We start from the raw sequence: 17,121 nt of genomic DNA on the forward strand, positions 1-17,121 counted from the left end.
TATATGAAATGGACTTTAGAAACACACCCAAAACCCATTTACAACATAACAATAAGGCTTTTAACTTCTTTTAAATTACAAACTGTCATTGATTTCTTAAAACAAACCCAACCTAAAAACCTCATAAAAAAGCCCAAAACACTTAATGGGGCATCAAAGTAATTTAATAATTAAAATTAAATTTAATAAGGCAAGCTATCATTTTTTGAGTTTTTTTTTTTTTTTTTGTATGTTTATAGAAATTAAATAGTGTATGGTTTATTTATAGTTTTAGTGCTAAGAATGGGTATTTGACTAAATATCTCTATTTGTAATCATTACAATTTAATTAATTGATTTTAAAAAAATTCTTTCAATTTTAACGGAATTTGGATGGAAATATCACATTGACTAACGGATACAAACATAAAGATCAAATTGGCCAAATTAATAACACGAGAACTAAATTGGCCGATAAAGAAGGGAAAACACAGGGACCATTTTGATATTTAAGATATTTAAGCCTTACTAAAATGCATTTACCAACCCTACCCACAAGGTTATAGTTGGTTTACAAGTAACCTTGTTGTACAAGTCTACAAATACAGTTGAAACTGTAAGGGCATGTTTGGTAGGCCATCAACTACCACCAACCAGAGAGAAAGCGTTGTTCTTGTTGAGGGCGCTGAATGGTTTTCGGTACTCTTCTCCTCCTCCTCTTCATGTTGCCTCTTCTGCTTTGCCAGTTCAAGCATCAAAACGCATCCATTTGCAAAGCTTCTCTCGAAATCACTGCAAACACGCAAGCCTTGGCTTTCTAAACTCATAAAGGTGATGAATGCACCGATAATGGGTCAGCCTCTCTTTCCCGCTCTTGATAGTTCACTTCGAATTGAAGAATTTGCTTTTTATTTTCCTTAAATGGGTTTTGGAATAAAATCAAATTAAAGTGTGAAATTCATTAATTATAAATTGTATTTGGGGAAGACCCATTGCCAGGAGATTTCCCAGAAGTGATAGAGGAGTATTTAGAACATGGGGTTATGAAATGCATTGCCATCCCCATAAGATGTTTTTTCAAAACATTTTTTCTTCATTAGAAATTAAGTGCTTTGGGCAATGTGGCTATGTGGTATTTCGAAAGTTGTGATTTTCTGTTTGTATTTCTTTTAGTTTTGTCCTGCTGTTGATGGGGTCCTTTTCGCTGAATAAATTGCTTATTCAAAATTAAAAGGAAGGCTGTAAACTTGGTTGCACATTGGGGTATAGAAACACCATTGCCAGTTTATACAGCACTCACTTGTTCTTCTTCCACAATTTGTACTTTTGAAACTAATATATAAGGAGTTGAATCCACAATTTGTAACAAAGTGGAATTGCTAGCTATTCCAGAAAGTTGGAAATTTTTTATGGTTTCGTTTTCAGTTAGGTCTCTGCGTTAATACCCTACACGAGCCTTACTTTTAACTAATTGATTCTTTAATTTCTCCTTCACACTTTTATTGAAGAACACATAAACTACAGGCATTTCTTATTAATCGTCTTGCTAGCCAAGGATATAAACGAAACCCCATTTACATAGATTTCTCCTGGAGATAGGAGGTGCTATGGCCAATTTCTAGTTAAGCATTTCTAAATTCTTTTTTATGGACAATGTTTCATGTTATCGAAGGAAACTTTGTACTAATTTTTCAGGTGCTGTGGAGGTCAATATCTGTAATCAAATGAGAAAAAGATATTGGCCGGGCTTAGTTCATGGTTTTTCCAGAGGACCATAAGCTGTAGGAAGCAGACGCCCCAAGTGCCAGAAGAACAAGAACTGCTGCTCCCATATTGATCAACATCTGCTTCTCTTCATCATTCACCCCCTTTCCTAGATTTCTCATGCCCTCCTTTGCAGCAGCCATCACATTTGCAGCAATGGAATCCTCCTCTGTACGCTTCTCTCGGTCAACATCGCTCCCAGAACTCTTGCTCTTTCTCTTTGCTTTTTCTAAAATCTTTGGGACAGCCCCTGCTTCTTTGCTTCTCTCATTGGCCTCTCTTTCCTTCTGCAGACTGGTTTCAGCAACTCTCTCAGCATTCTTTGGTTCTGTTGGCTTCCCTTTTGCTTCACTCTGATCCCTTCGATCAACATGCTCAGCAGTGAACTCCACCCTCTTTTCGTCAATTCTTTTTGGAGGAATTTCATCCTTACCCTTTTGAGACTTAGATTCGCTTATGCCTCTTTCAGGACTAGTCAAAGGTATCACCCTCTTCTCATCCCTTTGTTTCTCATTCTGGATTGCTGGATTTGCTTTTGGAAGGGCCTCATCCTTATCCTTGTGTACTTCTGTCTCAGCAGCGATTTTCGGAAGGCCTAATGGATGACCCCCATTCTTGTCATCCCTTTCTTTTTCATCTCTGGCACTAAAAGTAGATTTTTGTGCCTTTGGCTCAGCAGCAGCTTCCTGAGGGCCTGCAGTTGGAGTTTTTGAAGGGGTCGGTGGTGCTTGTTGGCTTGGTTTGGCTACTTCTTTAGGGCCAACTTGAGTGATGCCTAGCTTTGGTATTGTAATGGTAAGAATATGATTGCTGAATTTGCCATGAATTTTACTCACGTCGCAATTTTCTTGAATAGGGAAGGTTTGGTTGAAACGGCTCCATTTGTTATTGCCAAGAGGCCGTTGTCCATCAACCTTAATCACACCAGGGGAAGCGGCAAATGTAATCCTTACTTGCTCCTTCACAAAACCTGAAAACACAAACAAATTGAAAGTGACATATAACGTAACATGTATAGGAATTTTATGCTAGTAGCTCTGCAAAATTATAAGTTGCTCTTTAAAATACAAAATTCGCCTATAATCTTACAATTTATGGGTGCATCTAAATTCTTCTTTATGAATGTATCTGAATCAATATGAATCAAACAAGTGTTCCAACTTAACAAAGTACACACAAAAGCATTGAAACTTTTTTCGCAATTAGCTTTTGGAAACTTAACTTTTTGAACTTTGCTAGTTTTCACAAAAACCTGTTCTTTTTTTTTCTTTTTTATTTTATTACAGAAGGCGATATTCTATTCGGGAGATTAACTATTATACCCAATATAGGAGCCCAAATTATAAAATAAAAAACCTTATATGAAATGGAATTTAGAAACACATTCAAAGCTCATTTATAATATAATAAAAAGGCTTTTAACTTCTTTAAAATTACAAAACTGTCGTTGATTTTTCAAAATAAACGCATCAAAGTAATTTAATAATTACAATTAAATTCAATAGGGCAAGTTGTCATTTTTTGTGGTTTTTTTATATAAATTAAATAGTGTATGGTTTATTTATAATTTTAGTGCTAAGAATAGATATATGACTTATCTCTATTCTAACCTACTTTAATGTACTAGGAGGGAGATCTAACTTGGTTTAGGGGGTGGGAACACTACCTCGCCCAACTGACCTAACCCATATCTACCCATGAACATTGTGTATTCTCTTTACAAAATGAGTGATAAAGTTGGGTAAAAGTACAGACCAGGCAGATGAACATGTATAACGTGAGCTTCCTGCTCTTCCTTCAATTCAAAGTGGGGCTTGAAATCTTCATAAATTGAACGAGACGATAGTCTTGGACGGGTACTAGAGATTCCACCAAAACGTTGCCTCATTGCCATCTCTCTCTCTCTTGCCTTTTGTTGATTTGATTTTCTCGTATACCTTATGATTGCCTTTGGATTGTAGAAAATGTTTGCCATGTGTCGCATTTTATATATGCAACAATTTTTGAGACAAGTGTGTTGATTGTTTGTTTGGGTTTTCTTATTAATGAAATTATTCCTTTCTAGTTGCTTTGGTTTTGTGGTGTTTTACAATTTTAAGTGTCCCTTGGTCATGTACGAGGTATAACGTCTCATGCAAACAAATATAAAGTTGGGTTGGTTACCCACCAAATAGGGATTCTCTAGTTTATTCTGAAAACCTATGTTGTACATTTCACAACCAAAATTTTTTTAGTCATGTTTCTTCTATATTTTATCATCATTTCTTTAATTGTTTGTTTTAATTAAAAGCAATAAACCCTTTCTCTCTCCCTCATTCAATTGTTTGTCCTCCAATTATTTACCTCGCTACTTTCTTCAGTAATAGCATCTTGTTTGCTTCAATGGAGGATGAAGTTCATGCGCATGTTAACTTATGAGGGATGAACTTCACTTCAATAGGACGAGTTACGGTGGCTCAAACCCAGACTTTTGGCCGGGTTTATTGAAAAATTCTTAGACGTGATGTCAATCTAAAATTCTTCAAATAAAGGAGTTTGTTGCTCAAGTGGTTAGTTATCCACAAACACAAGGTTATGTGTTCGATTTTTCCATATCTTAATATCGCTTGTACGAAAAGCAAAGACCAAAAATTACTTCATGTTGGAATGAACTTTTGGAGTTTACTGAGTTCAAGCCGACTTCAGATTGAGATTTACTTTGGGCTTCTTTTCTGTTTTTGCTTTTGTTTTTGAACGGAAGATTTTACTTTGGGCTAGACAATGGATTTGAGGTTTCATGCCAGTTTTACGCTACCGTCTAGGTTTCACTAATTATGATGGGCACTCCCGACTTTTAACATAAATTGCCTTTTTTTTAACTTTTGTCCAAGCAATAAAATGACATTCTTACCCTCGTCATTTAGAGAAAATATATCTTAATAAGAAATTCTAGGATTCCTCCTTGGGCAAATGCATACGTCTTTTCGCTGATCTACATATCATCACCACTTGCCAAAAACAAAAAGCGAAAGCCCTAGACAATAAGAAATCAAAAACTCTAAAATTGATTTAAAATAAAACCCTTTACTCACCTAAAAAATGAGTCAAATGCTAATTATAAAATTAAATCTTAAACAAAAGTTAGAAACCATCAATTTAAGTGTAATTAAATATTGGGAGTTTCACTAAAACACCCAAAATGGGGGTTGAAATTATAAAAAACCCAAGCACTATTTAAACATATAAACACACCCAAAATCCATCATTACACACACTTAAAACCCATTTATAAACACACCCAAAAAGTTGACTTTGGGATTGATTTTGGGTGTGTTTCTATGTTTAAATAGTGCTTGAGTTTTTTTATAAATACATGTCTAGGATTGTTATTTATAAATTTGTATTAAATATTTTCACAAAATTTCATTTTGACCTTCTAAATATTAATTTTTTTTCTTTATTCAGAGAGGCTTGTTTATTTTAACAAAAATAACTTTTTCTATGATTTAGATCAAAACATTTTTCTTAATGTAAGATGTAATTTTATATGCTTTTAGAAATTGATGGATTAATTTTAGGCTTATTAAAAAAAATTCTCCGCAAATGATTCAGATGATAAAAATGTTATTTTCAAATAAAAATTGGGCAGAAAATAAAGTTTACTAGAAAATTTGTTGCTCACTGATATTACTTGATTATATCATGTGACGATATTTCATTATCAAATGATATTTTTTACAGAGTAGGTGGAGCATAATTAATGAAAGTAGATTCCCATGATGGTAGAAAATTTCCTTTAATTGCATGTTTACTAATCCATAAATCGGATTGGGAGGAATTGAATTGAGGAGGAGTTGGATTGAGGAGAATTAGATTCCGGTTTTCCATTGAAGTTGTTTACTAAACCATATGAATTTAGGAGAGTTAGATCATGGATCCCTATTGAAGTTGTTTACTAAAAAACCATATGGAATTGGGACATGAATGGTTCTAATTACTAAAATGTCCTCGTTGTTAGGTTAAAATAGATGGCAAATTTGGAATTTTTAAAATTGTGTGAAGATATAATGGGTAAGAAAAGATGAATTTCTAATGGGTTAGTTCTCCAAAAATTAGAATACCACCTCCCACCCTAGAATTGAATTCCTTCAAAATCAAGAATAACCCCACTTACTTTTTAATTCCTTGATGTGAAGTAAACATAGGAATCCCTTATTCGAATTTCAATTCATAATTAGTAAACACACTAGAAGTGTCAATAAGATTTAATTCTAGATAATGTGTACTTTTGGTAAAATCATGAGTAGGTAGGGTGATAAAAATGTAATTATGATGTTTAAACCAGAGAAAGGCACCATGTAGTTTACATTCAATAGCAAAAGATATTTGGCAAGTATTGGGAAAGTTCTCACAAGTCTCAATTACTCACATTTACAAAGGAGCCAACATGTTAGCTGATTTTTATCCAAAAAAGGAACAGTACTACAATCATTCATGTATTTGGTTTAGTAATTTTCCTTTAGATATTATTACTGGAGTGTGCTTTGACTTGTATGATATTAAGATTCTTAGGGGATTTAACTTTTAAGATACTTCTGTTTAAAAAAAAAAAAAAAAAAAAAAAGATAATTAAAACTAGAAAAAGCCACAACTGCAAAAGTCCAGCCTCACACACACAATAGAAAATGGTCTTGGTTTACATATCAGTGATCTCACGTTTGAAACTCCATGATACCTTGATAGTGTGTGTGTGTGTGAGAGAGAGAGAGAAACTCCTTCCCCTTTCTAATTGTGCCAAAAAAAATAGAATAATAATAAAAACATTTTTTAATGTAAGATGTAATACTGTATGCTTTTAGAAATTGATGGATTCATTTTAGGCTTGTAAAAAAATTATGGATTTTGCATTTCAATCCTTTTTATGTGGAGTAAACACAGGAGTGAGGGTGAGCACGGTTCGGTTTGGTCAGGTTTTCTCCTCTAATTAAAACCAAAATAAGAACTTATACACAATCTGGTTCGGTTCGGTTTTAATAGAAAGTGTCTAGAAGAACCAAACTCAATAAAACCTATGCGATTCCGGTTCAGTTCAGCTCGATTTTCAGGTTGGAAAGATAAAAATATAAAGATGTGAAGAGGAGAGAAATAGGATTTATAGAAAAATAGGAAGAAAAGAAAAATATGTACAATGGATAAAATAAGAAAGAAAGAGGTAGAAAAATAAAGAGGAAGAGAAATAGAAAGAAATAGGTGGGAAAGAGAGAAAGACGGAATTGCAACAAGAATGGATATGGTTAACCGAAAATAAAACGATATTAGGCTAGAGTAATTATTTACGTGGGTATAAATTGAAACTAAGATATTTGGGTATTAATTGGGCTAAAATATTTAGATATTACTTTGGAGTTACTAATGATTTTGAATATAAATGAGTAAGTAAACTTAACATATTCGGTCTGGTTCGATTTATACTCGTTTTTCAAGACAAGAATTAGGATGGGAACCAATCCAAAGTGGGTCTGTTCTGTTTTTTGAGCCTAGGTTGACTTTTTTTTTGTCAACGCAGTTTTTTTTCCCATTTTGTTTGACTCGATTTGGCTTGGTTTACCAGTTCATCAGTTCAAATGTCCACCCTTACACAGAAGTAATAATTAGAATTCAATGGAAAAGGGTATTGACTCGCAAACTAATGGTCTTGAGTTCAAATCCCTAAGACCATCTCCAACCCTTGAGGTGGAAACTCAAATTTTGAGTTTAGCCTCCAAATACCATCTCCAACCCATGTATTTTGGGGGGGTGGAAATTTGAGAAATCTCAAATCTTGGGTGGAATTCAGTCCTTTTTTTGCTGGGTGATAATTTTGTGGGCCCAAAATCTGCTTTTTATTTATTTTTTTTGAAGCCCATGTCTGCACAATGTTTCTTTGGGCCTTTTGGTTACTGTTTGGCGCAACTTTGTGCCAAAAATCTGATATTGCTGGTTTGTTTGTTTGTTTTTTTGGTTTTGTTTTGTTTTTTTATTTTAAATATTCCAACAACTATATTTGTAATCAATAATCATGATTAATTTTAAGCAATCTCAACGGCAAAATTTAATGATTGTCGTTTATTTAAAAATGCTTAGATAATTTAAACACACTTACATAATTCAATGAAGAGTTCGAATTATTCCGAGCATACGTATGATATTGTACTTATTTTTATTTTTTAAGTGAAATTCAATTATGTTTTGGAATTTTATTTTTTTTAGGTTAAAATGTTTAGAAAATTAAATCACAAGTGTTGAAACAAAAATAATGTCAAGAAAAATTAACAAGAAACAAAATTTAGGGGTTAATCATTCTTAAACAATTTAATAAAGTTGCGGACTCAAATTATGAGTCTACAAGGTTGGAGGAAAAAAATTTTTGAATCCTGAAAATACATGAATAGTTGTATTTTGGAGGGTGAAAATTTGAGTTTAGCCCCAACATGGTTGGAGATGGTCTAAGGGACCTTAGTAATGTGTGTGCGAAACCCTCACTCTTCTTATAGTTTAAACTATCGTTTGTATTTGAAAGAACAACAGAGTAATTCGTAACTAGAATTCAGCTCCTTATTTTAATAAACAGGACATTAGTGTAATCAAATCTACTGCCTTTAAATCTTTCAACAAAATTTCAGTTGGATCTTTTCAATATTTAATTTGACTTTTTAATTCTAACGAAAGCAACTTTTTCTATCATTTTGATCAAAATATCTTTCTAAATTAAGATGTAATTTTTAAGAAATTGATGGATTAATTTTAGGCTTATAAAAAAAATTCTTTGCAAACAATTCAGATGAGAGCACATGTTATTTTCAAATCAAAGTTAGTCAAAAAGTAAAGTTTAATAGAAAGTTCATTACTCATTCATATTACAAAATATGAATTGATTATATCATTTTGGTGTTTCATCATCAAACAAATAATTTTAATAAAGCTAGATTCCCATGGTAGAAAATCTCTTTAATGTCGATCAGATTTTAATTCTAGATACTGTTGTACTTTTGCTAAAGTCATGATGAGTAGGTCCGGGTGAGAAAGATGATGATCATGCCAAAAGGAGCCGCATATGCAGAAGTCCAGCCAATACGAAACTTGAAACGAGGCATCTTAACATTCTCACGTCACTCTCACAAACAAGTAACAGCTGCACTAATCCAAAAACCCTCAGCCACGTTCTTCAAAAGAAAGAAGAAAAAGAAAAAAGGATCCAAAAACCCAAAAGGGTGAATTAGAAGCCGCCAGACTGTATATATATACACACACACACACACACACACTTCCTCTCCCCCACTATACCCATTACCTGTTTCCTGCCTACAAAACCCATTGGGTGATCTCTCAAGACAGAACACATTTTCACTTCTTTTCAAGCTCTGCCCTTTTCATTTACCCTTTTTATCGTTTGAGTCACATTCACTGATCCACAGCTAAAGCAGCCAATTTTCTTTCTGCTACTCTCTGTAAGTCTCTCTCTCTCTCTCTCTCTCTCTCTCTCTCTCTCTCTCACGCACACACAATGCTGTTCTTCTGTGAGAACATGGTTGATGTTGGATTGGGTTTCTGTCTTCTTCTTTCTGAAGAAGCTAGGAACAGGACAATGATTTAACTGACTAGAAGTTATGGCAGTGAAAATGGCAGTTCGTGCCTTTTTGTTTGATTCAGAGAGACTAGCCTCTGTAGTGGTCCATTCTGACTGAACCCATGAACCCCTTATCCTCCTTTTTAGGCTTCCATTCTTCTTTTATTTTTCTGAGAACTGACTAGAAGGTTTTTGTTTGAATTAGGGAGGCTGGCTTCTGTAGTGGTCCATTCTGACCGAACCCATAACCCCCTTATCCTCCTTTGTTTTTCTGAGAATTGAGTAGAAGATATGGCAGGACAATGATTTGACTGATTCTTTTTATTTGAAGTCTTGTTTTGTTTTGTTTTTTTTCGTGTTTTTATGTGGGCATGTTTGAATCTTTCTGCAATGTGAAATAAGTTGAAAATACATGGTGATAGAGTTCCACATGATCAAAAAGAGAATACAATAAACTAAGCAGAACCAGGATTTAAAAATTTGTTCGTGGGCGGCCATTGAGCTTATTATATGAATTTCCTTGGTGATAATTATTAGCTCTTAGTATATATTAATGGGTTTTACATATTCTGGGGGGCGCAGGACCCCCTCATGTGTCTAGCTGTAGTTCCTGAACAAGGACAATAAGCTTCAAATATTTCTATACTTCTCTTTTCTTGATTTTTCTCAGCGACCAAACAGAGAATGGCTAGAACAAATGATAAGCATTGTGTAATTTCTCTATTTTGTTGGTTTATCAGAGTAAAAGAGGAGCTTGGATCCGGACGAGTTAGAATGGCTTGGGTTTCATTACCAGTCGTGGGTATGTTGTTGGTTTGGTGGTGGGTGGGTTTCAGTGCGGTGAATGCAGATTACATCAAGTACAAAGATGCTAATCAACCAGTGGCTGCTCGAGTTGGAGACCTTCTTAGCAGAATGACTCTTGAAGAGAAAATTGGTCAGATGGTGCAGATTGATCGCAGTGTTGCCAACGTTGATACTATGAGAACTTACTTCATTGGTAATGTGTATATACATACATAAATACACACACATATGTATATTTATATCATATATGTCTAAATACAACCTTCAGTTGTGTTTGATGCACATCAACATAAGTTCTCTGATTTGTAGTGTCCGTGTAACTTATGAAATAAGTGCCTTTTGTCTGGCGTAGTCTTTCTCATATGTTATCATGCATTTGACTGCTTTAGCTCCAAATCAAGCCATTATGTGACAGATCAGTAACCGTGTCATGGCACAACTGAATTGTGTTTCATCTTCTTGTGGACTTATAGATGCCTTTACAGAGGAGTTGAGGTGTCAATATTAGTCTTTTGTACTTGATCAGGAATTTTTCACTATCATATGTATAGATATACAAGCTATGATGGCACTGTGAAGGGCTTGTAGCTCAAGTGGTTAAGAGCATTTACCCCTACACTCAAGGTCCTAGGTTTGATTTCCCCCTCCCTCAATATCACTTATATTAAAAAAAAGAAGAAAGAGATATGACTTTGACTCTGACAGGAGTAAGAGCCTGTCCCCATATGAGGTTGGGTCTTCTTTATGCAGTTAAGAAGGCTCTAGTTTGTTCTCCCTTATTCCTTTCATTTTCCTTCACATTCTTTGTCGCCTTGCTGAGGAGTAAGAGACTTTCTGTATGATGCTGGCTTTTCTGCTTTAGTTTGTTGTGACTGATTCTTTTTATGGCCCATTCTTTGGTTCCATATGCTCTCTCTCTCTCTCTCTCTCTCTCTCTCTCTCTCTCTCTCTCTATCTTCCACTTACTATTTTTATTGTTTAATTCTGTGATGACCTTAATTTAAGGAATGCATCAGTTCAACCAGATAACATAAATCAAATCATTAGTCATGATTTACAGCAACCAGAATTGCAGAAAGAGAAATAACATTGAATGCAATGATATTATAAGACAAAATGGAGTGATGATGTGTTTTGATTAGTGCAGGCAGTGTATTGAGTGGTGGTGGCAGTGCACCCCTTCCAGAAGCTAGCGCTGAGGACTGGGTTAACATGATTAATGAATTTCAGAAGGGAGCTCTAGCTAGTCGTTTGGGCATTCCAATGATCTATGGCATCGATGCTGTGCATGGACACAACAATGTCTATAATGCTACAATATTTCCGCATAATGTTGGGCTTGGAGCTACCAGGCAAGTAAAAATTTCAGATTCTTTTGCATCATATTTAAAACATGATAGTGCATTGTACAATTATTACACAACGGATGAGATCTACTGCTTCACTGTCTTTTCAATGCAAAACTACTTAACTGTCTAACTTCAACAAGGGCCATTAGGGTCATACTCCAGCAAGCATTAAAACAACATACCACGCATGTCAAAATCCTTTGAGATGATGGGCGTTTTATGTTTTATTAAATGTGTCTGGTTTCTATTTAATAATTCCAGTATACAGGGATCCTGAATTGGTACGAAGAATTGGTTCTGCAACTGCTCTTGAAGCCCGAGCTACAGGAATTCCTTATGTATTTGCTCCATGCATTGCGGTAAACAATACATTGCAAAAGAAATTATAAGTTTTAACATTTTCTTCTTTTATATGGATGATGATGTCATATGAGTGCTTTACTATTTTCTCGATTGGGTGACTTCTCTGCTTAACCTGGAACTTCCTATATAGGTCTGTAGAGATCCAAGATGGGGTCGGTGTTATGAAAGCTACAGTGAGGATCACAAAATTGTGCAAGAAATGACGGAGATTATTTCAGGTTTACAGGGTGATATTCCTGCAAACTCTCGGAAAGGAGTTCCATATGTTGGTGGAAAGTATGAATTTTATGTAAAATAAAATACTGAATCTTTTTTTTTGTTTTTTATTTTTGTCTTTTCATTCTCTCTTTCATTTTCCTTCGTTTGATTTTAGAAGACATACAGTTATTGTTAGCGAGTAGCTAGTATTGTCCCTGATGCTAATTTGCTTATTTTGTGATTTTAAGAAAGATAATCTGGTAAACGTAATATGTGTCGTGTATTAGTAGTTATAGATTCAATTTATCAAATGATTTCAGTGATTCCTTTTTCTTTCAAAATTTTGGGCTGGTAGTGAGTCCTGATAAATAAGCTATATATGTAATTTTTTATTATTTAAAACTATATGATAAGCTTAAACCAACATAATGATAAAGCTACCTTCCCTGATCTCATGGTTTGCCTCGCACAATATATCAGTAGTGTATCAAGGCATTGTTACTAAAACATTTCTCCTTATTTTTCTTGGACTGTTGTTAATTGGTGAAACTCTGTTTCAACGCTGAAATTCTATGTTCTGTACTCACCTGTATTCAGCCCAATAGGAGGGAAGAGGAAACAAAAAACGTTTGTCCTGGTTTTCTGAATGAATGTATTCATTTGCACTTATCTAAATGTTTATTAATACTAATATTTCAATGTTTCAGTCATTCCTGATGTATTTATTGTTTTATTATATTTTAGTAAAAAGGTTGCAGCTTGTGCAAAGCACTTTGTGGGTGATGGAGGGACAACCAGGGGCATTAATGAGAACAACACTGTGGTTGACCGGCACGAGTTGCTTAGCATCCACATGCCTGCCTATTCTGATTCAATCATCAAGGGTGTCGCAACGGTGATGATTTCCTACTCCAGTTGGAATGGGGAAAAGATGCATGCAAACCACGACCTAGTTACTGGCTTCCTCAAGGGCACCCTTAAGTTTAAGGTTACAATTTCCTTTTCTTTTTTCCTTTATTTTTATTTTTATGTAGTATCCAAGGTTATTACAGTTTTTCTGGTAACTATCTACAATGCAAATAAGATGACATGCGCAGAAAGATTTCAATTTGAATTGTGTTATTATGTATGTACGAATATTTGATGTTAGCACATAACTAACTTGCTCAATGTTAACATTCTACCATGAGTTATGTGAAAGGTTTCTCTCAACATTATGGATTTACCACATGTTGAGTTTTAAAGCCTTCAGTATTATCTGGTAGAAAAGTGTCTTTGCATATTGTAAAATTATCGGTAATTTTAGTTGTGGGGTATTCCCTTCTGTGACATCTCAGACTCTTATTCGTGACTAGTTGACTGATCATAACTGTTTTTCCCTCAATCTATCTGCATTTGAATGTTTCCTTTTTCAATGCTTGTTGGTCTGATCTTTTTTTGTCATTTTTCTCAACATGCATATTTTCCACATGTTGCGTTTTAATGCCTTCAGTATGTCCAATTAAATTCAAATTACTTGCACATTAATGTGGTCAGGTTTTCTTACGTATTGCAAAGTAGTCTGCATGATTCTTTACTTGCTTTCCAATGTTGCCACTTAGCGTCTATTGATGGATTCATTGCATTTACATATTTTCTCATCTTAATCTTATTGTGCTTTTTGAACTTGTTTGTTGACTGCCAAACAATTTTACCATTACAAACTCTTGTCTTTGGTGACTGTATTGTACCTTTCCCTGTGTTCTGCAGTATTAACTATTTTATGCTAACAGCACATGGTGTTTTGTTTGAACATTCAGGGTTTTGTTATATCAGACTGGGAGGGTGTTGACAGGATTACCTCCCCACCACATGCAAACTACTCATACTCCGTCCAAGCTTCAATTCTAGCTGGACTTGATATGGTTAGTGGCTTATTTTATAAACAAACATCTCATAGAAATGAAAGAAGATAAGTCTTTCCTACACTGTAATCAGTGCAACAATGAGAAACTGAAGTATATGATTATAAAACTCTGAACATGGTTGTCTGTGATTTGAAGATCATGATCCCTTTCAAGTATATAGAGTTCATTGATGATCTCATCTCCCTGGTCAAAAACAACGTTGTCCCAATGGATCGAATTGATGATGCTGTGGGAAGGATTCTGCTTGTCAAGTTCACCATGGGTCTTTTTGAGAACCCTTTGGCTGATCTCAGCCTAGTCAATGAGCTTGGAAGCCAGGTCAGTTCATCAGAGATTATATAATATCAGGATTTGCGACTTTCATATTGTGTTTTTTTTTTAAATTTACATATATTGGCTTGCTCTCTAGTTGGATAAAAATGGAGTGGAGAGTATTATAAAATAAAAAATGACAGAGTGGTTCCTATTACAATTGTTTATACGTTCAGTGGCCAGAAATTGCCTTCCAAGTTCCATGGTCTTTCCTTGTCAATTGTCAATGTTAATAAAGAGCTTAGTAAGTTTCATAATTTGTAATAACTACCCTGAATCAATGGGCTGCTTATTTATTTCTTATTTTAACTTTCCTAGGCTCATAGAGACTTGGCAAGGGAAGCAGTCAGAAAATCACTTGTGCTTCTGAAGAATGGAAAAAACGGAACCAATCCAAATCCAGTCATACCTCTTCCCAAGAAGGTGTCCAAAATCCTAGTTGCTGGCAGTCATGCTGATAATCTAGGTTACCAATGTGGTGGATGGACAATGGAATGGCAAGGATTCAGTGGCAACAACTATACAAGAGGTAGGGTCTTCTTTCATGGTTATATTTATTAATATTTAACTTTCTGTCTATATGCAGTACTTTTGTGTTTCACAATGAATGACAGAAATTGCTGCATGTAAAAACGGAGCATTGAGTACTTACTAAGAAGATTATGAAATTGCTTGTTAGGTGTAAACTGTAGAAACATTGTCTCCATAATTATGAGAATGAACTGGAAATATGTAGCCATGTGTATGTGCATGCATATGATTTTCTGATTGTTACTTTGAATGTACCAAATCTTTGTTGCATACTTTTTAATGAAAAAACATTACAGTTGGGGGTGATTTAGCTAGTCCAGTCCTTGACGATTCCTAAATGTCTTAGGAGACAAGCATGAGCATGATATGGATGCAGATTAAAAGCTACTAAAGTAAAAAAAAAATTTCAATTTCCTGAACTTCTCTTCGAATATTATCTTGTGCAATGAGATTTAGTCTAAATTTCTTTAGATTATGTGCAAATACCCTTCAAGCACATTTTTCTTTAAGAATTTTGAATTCCAGGAAACTACTTTAGCAATAATAGTGACGAAAGTATTTTTCATGAGTAGGAACCACAATCCTCAGTGCCATAAAATCAACAGTTGATTCGAGCACAGAAATTATCTACCGTGAGAATCCTGATGGAAATTTTGTTAAGTCCAACAACTTTGCATATGCCATTGTTGTTGTTGGCGAGCACCCTTATGCTGAGACTTCAGGAGACAGCATGAACCTAACGATGGCAGAGCCTGGCCCTAGTGTCATCAGCAATGTGTGTGAAAGTGTCAAGTGCATTGTTATCGTAATTTCTGGCAGACCTATTGTAATTGAACCATATATTTCCTCAATTGATGCCCTGGTGGCAGCATGGTTGCCAGGCACTGAAGGCCAAGGTATTACAGATGTCCTTTTTGGGGATCATGAGTTCAGTGGAAAGCTTCCAAGAACATGGTTCAGAACTGTAGATCAACTCCCAATGAATTTTGGGGATCCACACTATGATCCACTTTTCCCTTTAGGTTTTGGAATCGAAACTGAGTCAATCAAGGAGCTTGTAACAAGGTAATATTTCATTTATATCATGACCTCATCAATAAATCTTGTTACCCTCTTTTTTCTTTTCACTACTGTTTGATGCATTTCTTCAATCATGGTGTTTGCTTTCAGTCCATCTTGCTCTTTCTTGCATTTGAATGAAACCTGGACATGGGAAACTTTAATGACAAATTTAGGCCATTAACTTTCAATTATATTTCTGATTAACTTTATCGTTTGCAATTTTCACGTTGGTTTGTGATCAATCTCTAATGAGCTCGTACGTTAAAACTTCACTGATAAAGAAAAGGAAATGAAATTTTTATGAGGCACTTGTGGTGGCTTTAGGTTCATTCTTCATTACTACCTATGTTTTATAGCATTTGTGCACGCCAGTTTAAAAGAAATGAAAAAACTTTGGTTGGCTGTAATGATACTCATTACAGTTTGATAATGTCTGTAGGTCGACATCAGATGGTGTCGTTGGAAGGCCATGCATGCTTGTCCTTGTGCTTGCTCTAATTCTCAGCTTATAGTTTAAAGGTATAGTTTTACCTGAACAATAATTGGGTTCTCTTTTTTCACAACTGCATAATTCTCTGCTGCACCTTAGCATTTGTGTATACATTTTCTTTTGCTCATAAGCTGTTTGTTGGCTCTTAAATTTCAGGAAGGATTTTAGTATTTCAGGAAGGTTTTTAGTATTTTTCCACAGCATTGGATTTGGTAGAATGAGCGCAGCCAAAGTACGAGATATTATTAACCTCTGGTGCATTGACAGCAGCAATTGCCTCATGTTCATGTTCTTGTCAGTACTCTCAGTTGCTTATATTATGCCCCCCAAATCATTCAATGTCGAGCCATTGCCGTCGGATTCACATTCTGCCTTTCCAAAGATTTATTTTGATTGTAATGACCTGCAAAGTATTTTATCTTTGCTCGCATAATTTCATGGAGAATAAATCACATACTACTTTGGAATGGGGCTTCTGATCAGTGAATGCATTGTTATTGACTCAACTCAAACTCCATGACTAAAGTATTAATTTGAGAATGTTAAGGTTATGGACATTGCTGATCATATATGCCAAATGTGAAGAATCAGGTTTAGTCCTCATACTTTATATTTAGCCTTTATGCGCAAGTCCTCTGAAAGGAACAGATTTCTCATTTGAATAGGGGCTGCCGCTAACATTATAGATAAGGAATTGCTAGCCTGGGCCATTGGCACATTGTGCCAATTGGTTTTCTGTTTTTCATTTTCGTTTTTTCATATTTTAGAATTAAG

The 17,121-nt window shown here is 34.8% G+C and overlaps 2 protein-coding genes and 1 long non-coding RNA gene across 8 annotated transcripts; 2 read left to right on the forward strand and 1 right to left on the reverse strand.

Annotated features, from left to right (window-relative positions):
• Positions 1–594: 594 nt before the first annotated feature.
• Positions 595–2,596, forward strand: LOC148916846 (uncharacterized). Of its 3 annotated transcripts, none has more exons than XR_016126578.1 (4): positions 595–832; positions 1,675–1,928; positions 2,037–2,224; positions 2,321–2,596. It is a non-coding gene; the product is annotated as an uncharacterized LOC148916846 (long non-coding RNA). The 3 variants fall into 3 exon arrangements; XR_016126579.1 differs by having other exon boundaries at positions 2,324–2,596; XR_016126580.1 differs by having other exon boundaries at positions 595–810.
• Positions 1,455–3,826, reverse strand: RTM2 (HSP20-like chaperones superfamily protein). Its single transcript, XM_008233637.2, has 2 exons — positions 3,499–3,826; positions 1,455–2,713 (listed from the first exon to the last, which is right to left on the reverse strand). The coding sequence occupies exons 1-2, from the start codon at positions 3,725–3,727 to the stop codon at positions 1,728–1,730; spliced, it is 1,215 nt and encodes a 404-aa protein (XP_008231859.2). The 5' UTR covers positions 3,728–3,826; the 3' UTR covers positions 1,455–1,727.
• Positions 3,827–8,917: 5,091 nt separating this feature from the next.
• LOC103331025 (Glycosyl hydrolase family protein) lies at positions 8,918–16,925 on the forward strand. Of its 4 annotated transcripts, none has more exons than XM_008233636.3 (12): positions 8,918–9,209; positions 10,069–10,328; positions 11,283–11,487; positions 11,753–11,843; positions 11,978–12,123; positions 12,790–13,033; positions 13,845–13,949; positions 14,088–14,270; positions 14,583–14,793; positions 15,368–15,860; positions 16,297–16,376; positions 16,504–16,925. In XM_008233636.3, the coding sequence occupies exons 2-11, from the start codon at positions 10,103–10,105 to the stop codon at positions 16,367–16,369; spliced, it is 1,977 nt and encodes a 658-aa protein (XP_008231858.1). In that variant the 5' UTR covers positions 8,918–9,209; positions 10,069–10,102; the 3' UTR covers positions 16,370–16,376; positions 16,504–16,925. The 4 variants fall into 4 exon arrangements, with proteins under 4 accessions (XP_008231858.1, XP_088907978.1, XP_088907977.1 ...); XM_089051852.1 differs by having other exon boundaries at positions 8,936–9,209; positions 11,746–11,843; XM_089051851.1 differs by lacking the exon at positions 8,918–9,209 and adding an exon at positions 9,405–9,516.
• Positions 16,926–17,121: the final 196 nt, after the last annotated feature.

The sequence above is a fragment of the Prunus mume genome, linkage group LG5 (assembly GCF_029339155.1).
Source record: "Prunus mume cultivar Tortuosa linkage group LG5, ASM2933915v1, whole genome shotgun sequence".
In the NCBI taxonomy this organism is placed as follows: Eukaryota; Viridiplantae; Streptophyta; class Magnoliopsida; order Rosales; family Rosaceae; genus Prunus; species Prunus mume.